Here is a 16,036-nt window from a genome sequence, read left to right on the forward strand (position 1 = left end):
TATTTTATAAAATACTGGTATGTTAGTATTAAGACTAAGAATTGTAAGACACTTGTACTTTGTAAAGGTCAGTGTTATGCTATTCGATACGGTAATGTGAATTGCACATGTGCTTCATGGTGGGATTATTAGTTAGCATGGTTCAAAGGTCAATAAAACAAAAATTTAATAACTGTACATAAATGTATACCATTACAAGATTTAAGCTATTTAGAATAAACACATGTAGTTTTCTGATAGAACTTGCAGTCATTGTGGAACAAAAAAGGTGTGATTTAGATTTATTTCCAAATTTTTTATGGTTGTTATAAGGTCAGTCAAATTTAACAACCCCATATAGAGAAAAATAACAAATAAAATATAAAGTTCTTGCCAATATATTCATGACCCAGATCGAAACACAAGCCATACATTCTGCACTTCATCCCCCACTATACTGGTACAGATATGTTGATGACACTTTTGTTGGCTTCACTTCTACAGAACACACACACACACTAACTTTCTTTAAACACATAAATTTCATTCATCCCAACATCAAAATACCATAGAACATGAAAACAATAAACAGTTATCCTTTCTTAACCTCAAAATTATTAGATCGGACACACAGTTTAAAACCAAAATTCACCGCAAAAAACACACACACTGGTCGATACATCCCCTGGAATTCCGCACATGACACCACACAAAAAATCAATACACTTAAAAACCTCATAAACACAGCCACAAGACTCTGTTCAACAGACTACATAAATGAAGAAATTAACCACATAAAGCATTCCTTTATTCACACCAATAAATTCCCACCAGCTATAGTTGAAAAACTCTCCAACATTCCCCACAATAAAACTTAACTCACGAACAAAATAGACACTAACAAACCCAACAACAGTACATTACACTGTAGTTTACCTTTTGCCCCTGAAACCAGCTCAAGAATTATCCACACTTGGACAAAACTAGCCATTAAATACAATATTCCTGTCAACGTCAAATTCTCACAAAAACCCGGCCCTAAATTAAAATCGTTACTAAACAAAAATTATTTAGAGACACACAATACCAACATCATTTACAAAATAACATGTAATAACTGCCCAGAATTCTACATCGGAGAAACAGCAAAAAAATTGGAAACCAGATTGACAGAACACAATAAAAAACCATCCCATGTTTTTCACCATTGCAACTCCAAAAACTATAGTATATCTATTAAAAACACAGTCATTTTAAACAAAGAACCCAACATAAACAAACATAATATGTTAATGTTCATCTCTTTTATTCAATGGTGAAAATATTTAATTTTATTGTAGACTGCTGGACCAACAAATTACTTTGCCCGGCTATGGTGGTTCCACTTCTTTAGCTACTTTGAGAGGAATGTCACTGGCACTGTTCCTCGTCAATATGAATGGCCACTTCCATTATTTAGAAGATGTTTAAGAAGAATTCTAATAATGTAGCATGAAATGTTTCAGGTTACAAATGTTCATGGATAACAAATATTGTATATATTTTTGATACTAGGTTTAATCATGTGTAAGTCATATGTGTAATATACTAATTTGATCGATTGAAAATGTGTTGCAAATTGATAATGATGTTAATAAAGAATTCTGTAATCTCATAAAGCTCTGCCATAAACAGCGTTAAAACTAACATAAATAATGCTTGAAACACATCAAACTCAGATGAACTGTGATTTTTGAAATTAACATTAAATCGTAACATTTTTAGTTGTTATTTATGTTTATAATTTCTTAGTACTGAAGAAATTATCTAGGTTTTGTTTAAAGTTTAAAAAGTCAAAATAGTCCAAAACAGAAAAGTAATTAAAAAAAACAAATAGGCTCTAGAAGGGGAAGGAGTCAAATTTCACTAACCAGTAGTGTTTAAATTCAAAAAGGTTTGAGCAGAACCATTCCTAAAAAGATATTTTAAGATTTTAACTGAATTCATCAATATTGCATGTCCTGTGTTCTGTTTGTTTTAAAAATGATTGTGTTTAAGTAAATGAGTATTCAGTTTTATACCAATTTCCCCTTTGACATCCTTCATGTTTAGTTTTGTAGATTGCAAGAAAAATCTTTATCAAATATTTTAGATAAAAATGTTTATTCTGTGACGATAACTTGCCTCCACACACACAGTTTAGCTATCTGTCAGAGAGAGTTGCATTCCAATAACTTTGAGGTAACTCCCACCTAATTTCACATGATTTAATGTGAATTGCACTGCTGCATGATGGTTTCATCATCCAACAAAAGCGCAATAACTCTCCTCTATGCACTTGCACTTCCAGTAATTACATTCTTCTCCTCAGCATTGTGTTGAACAAATACTTTTAGATTTCTCTTGTAATTTCAATTTATGGAGATTTGTATTGTTAATAAAACTTTGATTTTCGTTTTCTTTGGCTTTGTTCCAGAAGCTTTATTTAATTTTCATGAATTCTCAACTGATGGTGATTTATATTTTATCCTGAGTGAGTGACATTTTTCTGACTTAGACCTTATTTCTATTATGGCTTTTGAAGGCTTGCCAACAGTCAGGGTCATTGTGGCTATTGTTCAACATGTTGTGAATTACCACATGCTTACTGGGCCTCCTACTCCCATCCCATTGGCCAAATTTCTTTCTCCTCGGTCGGGAATGGCCTATTGAATTACACCTCAACTGATTTGCTTTGGTTAGTACCTTACCATTCATGAGATGACCTTAACCCCTACTATGTCTTTCTGAATTTCATTATCAGGGATGTTCTTTTTCTTATCTTTTATCTATGTTCTTTATTATTTCTCACTGTCTTACTCCCTGATCCATGGAGTTTACCTTATATTTTCTCCTTGCTTGTTATTAGAGTTTATACTGTTTCCTTTCTCATGCTTAAATGCCTCATCCTCCTTATGTTTGTGATTACTTTGATCCTGACTTGTAGACTTTCTTCCTTTTCTTTTCCATGTTTCCTGTCATTTGTATTTGTTTGGTTAGCTTGGGAATTGGGCCCCTTACTTTCTATTTCACTTTCTGGGTCACAATTTGTGCATTTTCGTCTTTTTCTGTCTACTCTCTTGTATTCCTTCTCCTAACTCCACTTTTTTTCTGAGACACTTCGTGCTTCATATGGGCTTCTGTAGATATTCATTCCCTTCTCAGTTGGGCCTGTTCCACTTCTGCTCTGTATGCATCTATATTTTATTCACATGCTGTTGGGGCTTGTTGGATCGAGTTTGTTACACTTTACTGTACTTCTTCTTGTGTACTTCTTATTCTTCTGGCTCCTTTTCTTCTTCACCCAGATGTCTTTAGTGGGGTTCCTTCTCCCTGGTGTCCTGGACTGATGTTATATGGCTTCTGTCCTTGTTATCTTCCTAGGTTTTTCTTCAGTATCGACCATACCCTTTTTTCCTATCCCTCGTTTAGATCATTGTATGCCTTACCTTCCCATTTGGGATTCTAGGCCGTCGTCTTTTTCTCACCTGCCCTCTAGCAGAAGTTTTGTGTATCACTTTTCTTGTCAATGACTTGCACACATTCATGATTCTGTAGGTACTCATCTCTTATCCTGCTGTTGATCTCATTTTCTGCTGACAGTTGTGTTTTCATTTCTCCTCCACGGTCTCTTACCTAATTCCTCTTCCCATTTCCTTTTCGCTGGGAAATGGGACACGGAGCCATATTTGGCATCGACGGAGACCAAAGGGGCACCTGATGTGGAAGGTCAATCACTGTTGGACAGAAGGCACCTGCGACTCCAAGGATACAGTAATCGTGTCACACTCGAAATGTTGTAAAAACGGGGCCATAAGAAGGTCCCGCATATAAGGAACTGGGCGACGGGTCTGCAAAAATATAGCGTTGCAAGTCCTAAAAAGAAGTGAACTATGTGTGTAGGGCCAGAGCCTAAGACAATATGTGGTCAGCAGTGGAAGGAGGGGGAGGATGCCCCCAGAAAACCTCACAGGGCTCCCATGAAGAGCCTCAGACAGGAAGAGGATTGAGGTGAGGTATTACAAAGAGTGTTAAAGGAAAACCAAGGTGAGAAAACAGGGCATAGGTAGGATGAACAGGAAAATTGGGACCCATCCCCAAAATCCCCAAAACAGGTATAAATTAATCCAAAACTAGTGGTCCAGAATTTTGGAACTCACCCTAAAAGTCACAAGGGTGGACCAACCCAGAAACCCGCAGGGAAGTAGGCATACTAATGCCATCACCCAACTGGCAACAAAACACATTGTAAACCCGAACATAAGGGGATGGGGGGAAAAGAAGTTAGAGAGGTAGAAACAAACAATTAAGGACATGGGTCAAAATAACTGTGGCAAGTGAGAAAACGTCACATACCTAAGATATAATCTCCAAGAAAGCTGACAAGGGCTGAACAGAATCCTCAGGAAGATGTGGGAAGGCACTGTGAACTCTGGGATGTGAAAGAAGATTAAAATTTTGTCAGCATGTGACAGTAAAAGGCTCGAAAAGTACAGGAATGGAAGAAGGGCACGAACAGGAGACAGTGTGTATTCCATATAATGCTTCATCTCCCCGTGAACAAAGGCCGAGAAATCCCCAGAGGGGTCGCCCGCGCCTGTGGCCGAAAGTGCTGTAACAGACGAGTGATACACAGCCAAAGTGGTAACAGTGACTTCGAAATTCAGGCTAGATACTAAACAAGCAAAAAATGTACGGCAAACACGTGTAACTCAAATGCACTCAAATAAAAGCGAAATTAAACAAGGTTGAACTAAGTTAGATAAAGTTAAAGCACTTCTAGGTTAATCAGTGGTCTAACGAAAGATGTGTGCACCTCGAGCACTGCTAAACGATAAGTGATAGTTTGGTAGTGGTGCATGCCATGCATCACATGATAGTAATTCTCTCCTATTGATGTAGAGTTATTGCATGGTGATTTGCATGAGAGACATGTTGGAACTTTAGATTCCAACAGAGGGATGTGGAAGGCTTGTGGCATGCATATAGATGGTAGCACAAAACGGGAAAAGCTAATTTTGTGAGAGGAGGGAAGGTACCATATCGGAATTAGCATGTCTAATTCTATTCTTATTTACCTAATATGTTATTTTCTCATATCGGCTGGATGCATTATGTAGATATCTTTTTTTATCTCCTACATTCTTCTGTGTAGTTTACAACAATAGCTCAGTGACATATTATTTGAATGTTTGTAAAAAGGCCTGAATAAGGATTTAATTCTTTTTCCACATCAATACTGATGAATTGTTCTGTGGATTTCAGCCCACAGAAAACCAAGGAACTAAAAAAACCTGCATGATCAATATCTTTTTTTGCTAATGCTAAATCTATTAGTATAGAGTTAATTTAGATAAGGAACTTTGTCAGAATAAGTCTTTAAAGCAATTTGTGAAAAAAACTTGAATGGATTGTTTGAAAAAAGATCCCAAATTAAACCAATTCCTCGAATGATGTAAAGAAACTTTACAATACTGACATTAATGTACATGCAATTTAATTTTACTACTGGTGAAAGTTGACATTTCCCTTACCCAAATATTTATTTTTGATAGGTACCTCCACACACAGTTTAGCTATATTCCTTATGCATCTACCAGCTTTGAGGCAACCCCATTTAATTTCATATGATTTAAAATAAATTGCATTGCTGCATGAACCATCTTCATGCAACAAAAGCCTACCTCAAATAGGGAGACTATACACAATAACTCCCCCCATGCATTTGTGACGACTTCATCCTTTGTCAAGGCAAGGAAAATAAAGGTGCACCAGATGTGGGAAGAAAGGGTGGGAATGCATGTGAAGGTGAGTATTTATCAGAAATACATTTTCATATAAGGAAAATGTCAACTTCTGAGATGATAATTCCCCTCCACACACAGTCTAGCTAGAATTCCACATTGAAGTGGTGGAAAAGCTGGTGCAAATTTTACCAAAACCCATGAAGTAAAACACCCGATGGCAGCAGAATGTGTCACAACAAGCAGTGAGATAGCGAATATGTGTAGTGTGTTGGGGTGTGCTCACCTAAACTACAGTTATATTCTACGGGACATACATCAGCTGTGGAAAGAGGACACTTCACTTATGTGGTATGGATTTATATATTATGTGCACACATCTCAACTCTAGTGTCAGATTCTGTGGGACATACTCCAGCTGTGGGAAGAGGACACATTAGTTATGCAGATTTGTTTTGTATAGTATGTGCTCACGTCGATTCTACTAACAGATACTGGTTGCAGGAAGAGGGCTCATCATGTGATATGGTATTATAAAGGGAGTGCCAACCTCATCTCTACTAAACAGACTGGCTACAGGAGGATAGCACAGTATTATAGTGTATGCTCACCTCAACTCTACTGAACAGTTTCATACTAAAAAAGAAGGGTACAAGTGGCTTGAGTTATGTATAAGAGGGGGGACCTCTACTACACTGACAGTGTCATCATTGCCTCTCTTCTCACCATATTGATATTTTAAAAGCCAGAGAATACGAGTCAGAGAAGTGGGCGAACAATTCCCTGGTGCTGGTGTTTTCCATGATAGTTCATGGAATAGATACGGTCTGGATTGGACAACTGAGTGAATATATTATTATATACATGTACCATGAGGATATCTCAAATAGTCTTGCAGAACATCCCATCTCACAGTGGGCACAGAAAAACCAGGGAAGATGATATAAGTGCTTTCCATTATCCTGGCCCAATGCAGATTTTAGATACGTTTTCCCTGGGAGGCAACACCAGCCACCTGGTGTAATCCTATTAAATGAAAAAAGAGCTCTGAACTCAAATAGCATGTATTCTTCTCAAATATGGTGGAGAGTTGTCAACCTGTAGAAACCAAAAACCATCAGGAGATAAAACAACCAGGAGGTGTAGGGAAGGAGACAAATGTGTGGAGTGTCCAAATGCCTGCATGGAGGATCTCATCCTATAGCAAGTGAAGAATAGATGTAACAGAATGAAAAACTGTAATGAAGCTACTGTGAAGAAATGTGAATAGTCCGTGAGCATCCACATTCTGAAATGAACATACCAACAGAAGTCAATAGACCCATCTAATAACAGTAGAAAGAGAGAGATCTTGGGAAAAGGAGAAATCCTGAGGTAGGGACAAATGATCTGAAATGGAGAGGTCCATGATAAAGAACACCAAACAGTCTAAAAGATTACAGGAATTGATCCGGGTTCAAATGATCCAATAGGTGAGATGCAGAAGGAAGAGAAATAGGAGAGAAGTACAGTTAACCTCCCAAACAGTCGAAGTATAAGAAAGGAGTGATTGGTCTGGAGAGAGGAGTAGATAAGCACAGTGAAAGAGGGTGCAAGAAGTAAGACATCCAAGCAAATGTAATCACAAGTGAGAAGGAGAGGAAAACAAATCAAGAAAGACAGTACAAAAGGTAAGATATCAGTGGCTCAAATGAGGGAAATATGAGATCATGCTAAACCTCACTAAGGTCTCAGACATGCATGGGAGTTGGCTGAGAAGGATGTAGAAGAACTAAGGAGCAGAACAGAATGAAGAGGATGGAAAGAAACACCCTGTGGTATTAGGGAAGGGGAAATGTCATGGGCACGGCCTCCAGACAGCTAGTAGAGATAACAACCGAAAAGCCATTGATGAACAGGTAGAAATGCATTTCACAGTATTACAGTCAGAAGGATCAATGACAAAAGACCCACCACAGTTGTTGGTAGGCAGTGGAAGAGTGACAAGAATAATGGCACATAATTGAAATGTCTGGCCCAACTGGCAACAGATTGGATAAAATTTGTGTAACGCAAGAGAGAGAGGGGGTATTGAGGAAAGATAGAGAGACCTGAATGTCAAGTGGACCAAGGCTGAGCAGGTCAAAGAGAGGAGACAAATAGGGGAATATGCATATAGAATAAGGTAAGACCAGGCCTAGCTGATAAAATCAACAATCAGAGCTGAAGCATGTGGAATAGGGAACCATAACAGATGAAACCTGACTGAAGTTAAGAAGGGTGGCAAATGTGTCTAAGAAGAGCATGTCCAACCAAAAGTAAATCCCATGAAAGACCTGGCATGTAGAGACCTTTCTGTTAATTCTTTCCATACAGGTAGGTGTCAGAGTGCATGTCATCATGTTTTATAAGCTTACATTCACAATTTTATTAAACTAGTATTTTATGTACATAAATTTGGAATCAAATTGTGGATTTTAATTCAAGTTTTAGTATTGTACATTAGTTAATTTTTTAGTTCAAATGTAAATATTAAAAAATTTTAAATATCAATTTTTGTGTGCCACATGATACATCGTCCTCTGCTTTTACTCAGACTGTATTGTGGGCATCATAAGATGTAAAGTCTACAGTTATTAATGAATTAGAAACTCAGATTATCAATACTGACAAGTTAGAATATAAAATAAGAACCTCCTACATTTTCTATTTGCTGAGATATTATATATAGCAAACTCAGCAGAGTGGTTCTGCTCCACTCACTTCTTCCTCATTTGAAAGTGCTTGCTTACCTTTGCCTACTTTTCTTAAATACATTTATAATCAATCAAAAGTGCTCACTTTGAAGTACATAATCCTTTCAATTATCCTAAAGTACATTATAACTATTGCAAAGTGTGAGGAATGGTGATCAAGGTGATATTCTGTTCAGAAATGAGATTTTTGATACCTAAATACAGCTCAGTTAGGAAACCTGATAAATCACAGTGGAATTTGTGGTATTGTTATAGTGATTTATAATTTTTTGTTATTTTAAAATATATATATATATATATATATATATATATGAAATCTACTAAGATTATTATTTTTACATCCTCCGTGTGTGAAATTAAATGAAGCTTAGCAAATACGATGCACAAATACAAAATAATTTGTGAAAACTTGTAGTAGTAGAGATCATTGTTTTCTATATATTGTATATTTACTATTCTGTTTTTTAAAAAAAATAACTGAAATTTAAGAATTTACTTGTAAGTAGTAGTAATATATATACATATGTAATGTATGGAAAGTGAAATGTGACTATTTTATAAAATACTGGTATATTAGTATTAACACTAAGAATTGTAAGACACTTGTACTTTGTAAAGGTCAGTGTTATGCTATTTGATACGGTAATGTGAATTGCACATGTGCTGCATGGTGGGATTATTAGTTAGCATGGTTCAAAGGTCAATAAAACAAAAAATTAATAACTGTACATAAATGTATACCATTACAAGATTTAAGCTATTTAGAATAAACACTTGTAGTTTTCTGATAGAACTTGCAATCATTGTGGAACAAAAAAGGTGTAATGTAGATTAATTTCCAAATTTTTTATGGTTGTTATAAGGTCAGTCAAATTGATCAACCCCATACAGAGAAAAATAGCAGATAAAATATGAAGTTTTCTTAAAAAATCGTTTGATAGATATTTAGGAAGTTTTAGAGATTATGCAAATGACATTTGACAATTTTCAGATGAAGAAAAGTATTTGTAATTTTAAAACCCAAATTACTTTGTATGATAGTCAACATTCCCAAAGAAAAAATTCATAGGCAAATCTTTACTTTAAAAATCATAATACTTAATTTTAAAACCTGATATTTTGTGTACGAAAGCCTTGTAATGATTGCTGATAACCTACAAAAGTGCATGAAGATAAGTTTACATAATCAAAATTATAGTATGACTACTCTTATGGTTTACATACTGGGTGCACAGCTCCTACTTGTAGTCAAAGAGTTAATAGAATGCAGACTGGTCATGAGAAGCAGCCCACCACCAAGATTTAAGCTCCCGAGAAAAGACAGGCAAGAAGACTAACCTGATATGAATAAGCTCAGAAGTGTATGTCTAATTCCCAAAAGTAAAAGGTCCTAGAATGAGTGCCTAACTGACAATTTGTGCAAGAAATGACCATGAAATAGATTGAGTGGAGCATTACCAAGTGATATGCCAGTAGGAGCAGGAATGGGAATGTGCCAATAAATAGTGAGAAGGTCAAGCATGTTGATGTGGAGTGAACACTTGTCCAGCATTGAAACATCACAAATACTGCCCTCATCTAGAAATGTGCCACAATTAGAGAAGAAAGTATCAATGAAGGAAGATGTTTGGTTTTAGAGGCAGTAAGGGAATGTAGGAAGTAGTATGAGCACAGTCCAGTCACCCTGACAATTCCTCGAGGTGAAGCTCTCAAAAGAAGACAATTCAATCCTTCAGTCCACTAGGTCCACTGTTTTTAAAAGGCATGTGAGTGTATGCTCCAAAGAAGAAAATTAAAAGTGTAAAACCTAGTGACCAGATATTCTATAGTTCACAGGTGTAGAAGAAAAGGATGAAGTCACTTCCGACAACAGAGGAAGAAAATGCCCAAAAGTACCAAACATTGAGTGAGTGTGAGACAGGACTTAGATCCCAGGATAATCCCCCCTCCATCCGAGTAGCTAATCCGAGTAGTAAATGAAAGAAGGTGGGAAAAAACATCTGAGAATGGGTAAACAGAAGTAAGTAGACAAAGAAAAGGAATGTCAGGCCCGGGCAGCGATTATGTCAAATGAAGGCCTTCAAGATGTCAATGAATTCAAAGGATCTGATTCTAAGTCAGAAGAAAAAGCTAGGACGAGAAGACACAGAATAGCTGGACAGGACGTGGAAAACAAATGGAGGAAGGGTTGAGAATGACATGTAGGAAGGTGACTGAGAAAGCGGCCATGGCTAACCACAGATTGGGTGAGAAAGACCATAGATGGTGACAACTTCTCCCAGTACCACAGTTTGCCATTTTTCGTGGTAACACACAGTATGCAGGCAATGGTTCTAGTGAGTTTGGGAGTGGGGGTAGCCCATCTGGCGAATTTCGTTCATCAAAGAGCCCTTTCCTCTCTGAAGATCGTTTTCATGGTGTTCTATCAGTGGGTTTTGTCATACCATTTTCTCCTCTCTCCCATTTCCTTCCTCCTCAGAATCTATGGTCACTCCAGTGTATTCCAAAGCAGTACTCAACCTCTTTATCCAACTGGTTGTCATACCTGCTTCATGTGGGTTTTACTCCCGCCAGTTTGCCATTTTTAGCACCCTGCCCTTCAGTCTGTCTTCCATGCTGTATGTTTTTTTCCAGTGGTTTGCCACATTGCTTGGCATATCTATACCTTGGGGCCGTGCTTCTATGCTTACATGGTTGACTGGCTTCTTCTTGCCCATTCCAAACAGGAGTCGACCAGTCCTAATCGTCAGCTCCTTCTAGACACTGTGGGATGGTTGATCACATTGGAGGGGTCCTTTCTTCATCTTACCCATTACCTTGTACAAATAGGTGTTTTCTTCAACACCCATCTCGGTCAGGTCCAACCTTCTCCTCTTCGGCTCCATTCCATGGAACTAGCCATTTGGACAGCCCTATCTGCTCCATTACTTCTTACTGGGAAGGTAGTTGTCTCTTTCACCTATCATACCCCTTGTCAGGGCTCATAGACATTTGCTTCAGTGGAACCTTGCACGAGATCCCCTGGATGCTCCTATTCATTTTCCCTCCTCATTGATGGGCAATCTACATTAGTGGTTGGACAATGCCCATACGTCAGCAGGTGTCCCACTTCCTCCTCTGCAGCCTGATTTACACATTTTCATGGATGTATCCCTTCAGGTTTTGGGTCATTGGAGAAGAATGTTCTCTTCACATCAACATCCTGAAACTTCTGGCTGTCCATCAGGCATTGGATAATTTTCTTTCTATCACCAGCGGTTGCCTGGTTATGATCTATTCTGACAATTCTGCAGTGTTGGATTTTCTCTGTTGGGCCTACTCCCATTACATTCATTTGATGGTATGTCATATTCCGGGTGCATTTAGTCTGGTGGTGGATTGGGTTTCTTCCATAGAGTGGTCCCTACATCCTGCTGTTTTTCAGTGGCATTGTCATCATTTGAGTAGTCCCCATATCGATGCAGTTGGCACTGCTCTAGAGTGTGAATAATCTTGTGCTGTTTGCTTCATAAAAATACCTGTCCCGGACCGTACCACCCATGGTCAGCCTGGGTAAAACAGAAGGGGATCACTGCCCATCCCTACCATGCATGGACTGAATAAGTCTGTATGTTCCACTTTTCACAATAGGGTTTTGTGATCACCCATTACACTGTTTCAGGTGTAGCAGTCCCTCCAGACTCTCCAATGCACTTTTTTCTCCCCCTTTCTTTCAGTGAAGTATGGGAGTTCTTACCACTCACCAGTTCCAAGCTACTGGAACTGGTTGACCATGGAGGCAACTTGCTGAATGGGTTCCAGAAAGATGACTATAACCATTCAGTTCAGAGTAGGATGGCGGTGTTCTGCTGGTGTAGAAGGAGTTGCAAGATCCTCCGGAGGAGTGACACATGCCCGGAGTGAGATGCCTAAATGCAGTTCACCCCTCTGATTGAGTGCTCTTCTCCATGGATATCGTTTCCCAGTGAATGAGGTTTTGGAGATCGAGTGAATCAACCACACAAGTCCTCACACAGGTTTTGATCGTCCATCTCCTCTCCTCAACTTGGTCTTCTGTGTTGTGGATCGCAGGAGGTCTATGTGGCCTATTTCTGTTTCTGTCCTGGGCATTCCCTTGTTCTCAGAATGACATGGATGTTACAAACCTGTGGACGTGATTGCATGCTATGGACTTTCCTTGGATACCAGGTGACACATTCCCAGATCCCTAACTGAATGCTCATCCTGTGACAATTCCTGGAATCAATATTATATGTACATTCACGACTTTAGGACTAAAAAACAAAATGAAGTGAAGATGATATGATCCTCAACCTACCATTGTGTGGATGTTGGTACTCAGTGAGTGTGGTTTTAGATGTATTTTACTTAAATAATAACTTCCAATGCACCCTAGCCACTCTACACCATGAAACACATCCTCCCATTACCTACTTTCATTTTGTGGGATTGAGTGTAACTGTTTCTCTGATTGGGATCACATTACTGACCTGTCCTCTCCTAAGTGGATGTGCTCCCTTCAAATTCTGCCATGTTTTGATCCCTCCTGTTCATGGCGAAGAGATACCTGGTTCAGAAGTGGTGCAGTGCCCCTTCTCAGATCATCTGATCTGTTTCTCTCATTCCTGTTCTTCCCTTACACCAATCCCTCCTCATTTTCAGTGTGGGATTCAAGCTAATCTTGTGAGAGGAGGGAAGGTAATGTATCAGACGTTATAATTTTCCTATACAAAAATGTATTTCCGATAGGTACTTCCTTCACCTCACTCTTTCCACCGTTCCTCCCCACAGTCTTCTGGGGCTCATGTCCTCTGCCAAACTTTGAAGAGATAGTTTGGCAGTGGTGCATAGAGGGAGTCACATGACAGTTGTCCTATTGGTGGAGAATTATGCATGATAATCTGCATGAGAGACATGTTGGAACTTTAGATTCCAACAAAGAGATGTGGAAGGCTTGTGGAATGCATTTCGAAAAAAAGTTTGCATATAGAGGGCATCATAAAATGGGAAAAGCTAATATTGTGAGTGGAAGGAAGTACCTATCGGAAATACACTTTTGTATAGGAAAATTATAACTCCCATCAATTTGATCATAATTAGACACTGAAATTTAGTTTTTGTAGTGCCATTTAAAGTTTAGCAACAGAAGGAGTTTTTGGTATTATGATCAGTTTGAATTTTGGACAGACTTAATATGTGCTTGTTAACTGGAGCTTATTCAAGTAAAGATATATCAAAATTAATAATTGAGGCAGTCAAATCAAAGTAACTTTTGAACATAGTTTGCTGGGGCTGTGATGGAGAAGGAGGCAGTTTGTAAACTGTCTAAATATGGGTAGGTTGATGTATGCATGTCACAAACTTTTTTCGAATTTACATTTAAAACTTAATTAAACTACTATATTATCAATATATGTCAATAAACATAGCATCATGATGTTGTTTATAATTCATATTTTAAATATAAGTTTTAATTTCAAAAAGGAAATATTTAAATACATTCTCAGTCATCACTTTTATGTATCATAGCACTCCTTTGCTCCATATTGTACATTTTAGAATTTCTTTCCACCCATAAACTATTTTATAAGTTTCTAAGGACCTATACATTTTAATGATAGATATCTCTGAGCTAAAATGTAAACTTATAATGGCTATTCTTCTTGCCATAAATTTAAACTTGCATGCCATGCTTCTCCTAGCACATTCTCTCTTTTAAAACATGTGAACAATTCTCTTCAAAATTTGCTGTTGGATTATTTGTAACAATAGAAAGAGAAGATTTTTATACACTGCCTTCTTTATGAAGTTAATTCATTCTCATGATCTGATTTGAATTATTCTGTGTCAATTTTAAAGTCTGTGATCACTCGGGTCTTATCAACCAAGCAAGGAAAATATTTGAATACATATATAGCTTAGTTAGAAAACCAGTTAAATGTTTATAATTTTAGGACATTGTTTTCTGGTTCCATATTAATATTTTGTTTTAAGTTACATGTTTAAAATAAATAAAAAAATAAGTGAATTACTAACAACACCCCAATAATAAAAAATAAAAGGGTTAACTTTCATTGAAACTTTACGACTCTGAGAGCAAAAAAAGTGCAAGATGTCAAAATAATAAGACTTATTCTTCTTAATATTATCTATAGTAGTAGTATTTAATAAGTTGAATAATATGGGTCTGTTGGGCTAAGGAGTATTCTACAGTAGGTGTCTGTGACTTGTTAGTGATAAATTTAAAAATAAACGAATAGCACTCACTCCACTTGTTTTCAGATAATATATTAAAAATAAGTTAGACATATCTACAACAAATTCTCTACACCACAGATATTGTAGGCATATCATAAATGCTACCTAGTTCTCTTCTTGTCAAAAGTACACTTAGGTCTATTCAATTGCTTTAGAATTTCAATTGAAAAGCCAAACTATTTTTCTCTAATACTATCACCAAACTATCTGAGTACAGTTCATTTACTTTATTATTGAGTTACCACGGTTGTATCCTATATTTCTAAAATCATCAGCTCTTTTTTCTCTCTTTGTATTTCCGAGAATCGCCTGTCTATATGTCAACGTCCACTGAGGCTAGTTCAATTACTTTAGAACTCTCTTCGATAAAATAAAGTACTATTCTTATCTCTATCAACACTGTTAGTCTCACTCTAATATATCAACCGTTAAGCTTACATTAGTCGTTAGGCCTTCCACTCCTACAACGATTAACTTTTTTTGGCCGAATTCCTTCCTGTAACTTTACTTCTCATCCGATTTGTTTGTCTATCTGTCTACTTCCCCACTCATCTTACACTATTTAGATATTTATTACTTAATCGTCTGCTCGCTATATCCTCGACATCAATAAATTTCACCTGAAGTTCAATAATCTTGACATCAGTAAGTTACAAACCCAATGTATGACTCTTACTGAGTTACATAACTAAACTTGTCATACCATTTACTTTAAAATAATTGTTTCTAACAATCATAAAATATTCACAAAATAGATAAATTAATAATATATACACTAAACCGTCTTTTATATCATGACATAAGACCTACACGTAAGTAGTAAATTATTTGTTTTTTGTGGATATTTTTTATGTATTGTTATAGAATTAACAAAAATGAAAGAAATTAAATAATAAAGAATACTTGATAGCATAAGAATGTCTAGGCAAGTGCAGCATATTGTAATTTGACCGAAGTGCTGGTTAGTTGAAGCTGTGTTAACACAAAACTTCCCAGCTGTGATAATTCACTTTGACACTAAGTAGTAATAAATCTAAATGATTAGGATATTTGAATTGTACTAACTTTGGTGTAAGAATAAATAGTATGAAATTGTCTGTAATATTATGCAATCATTCTAGAAAGAAAAAAAAGGGTAATTTAGATTTTTTTTTGTGGTGGTTACAAGATCGATCAACTCGACTGAGTATGTATATAGCAGTGGTTGGCAACCTTTTTTGATCGCAAATCAATTATTTTTTTTTGAAAAATTTAGAATTGTGTTGGTCAGTGATAATCATATAATTATTAATACAGGTACAT

General features: G+C 36.9%; 1 protein-coding gene across 6 annotated transcripts in view; it reads left to right on the forward strand.

Moving 5' to 3' along the window:
* The window catches only part of LOC106463418 (phosphatidylcholine:ceramide cholinephosphotransferase 1-like), an 83,760-nt gene that overhangs the window by 63,281 nt on the left and 4,443 nt on the right, over positions 1 to 16,036 (forward strand). For 4 of the 6 annotated variants that reach the window (XM_013923442.2, XM_022390905.1, XM_022390903.1 and 1 more), the window contains exon 6: positions 1,320 to 2,147. The exons of the other annotated variants lie outside the window; for them this stretch is intronic. In XM_013923442.2, coding sequence (XP_013778896.1) covers positions 1,320 to 1,469 — 150 coding nt within the window. In that variant the 3' untranslated portion in view covers positions 1,470 to 2,147. Of the gene's footprint in view, positions 1 to 1,319; positions 2,148 to 16,036 lie in introns of those variants that run through there. 6 annotated transcript variants of the gene reach the window in all.

The sequence above is a fragment of the Limulus polyphemus genome, unplaced genomic scaffold (assembly GCF_000517525.1).
Source record: "Limulus polyphemus unplaced genomic scaffold, Limulus_polyphemus-2.1.2 Scaffold1401, whole genome shotgun sequence".
Taxonomy (NCBI): Eukaryota; Metazoa; Arthropoda; class Merostomata; order Xiphosura; family Limulidae; genus Limulus; species Limulus polyphemus.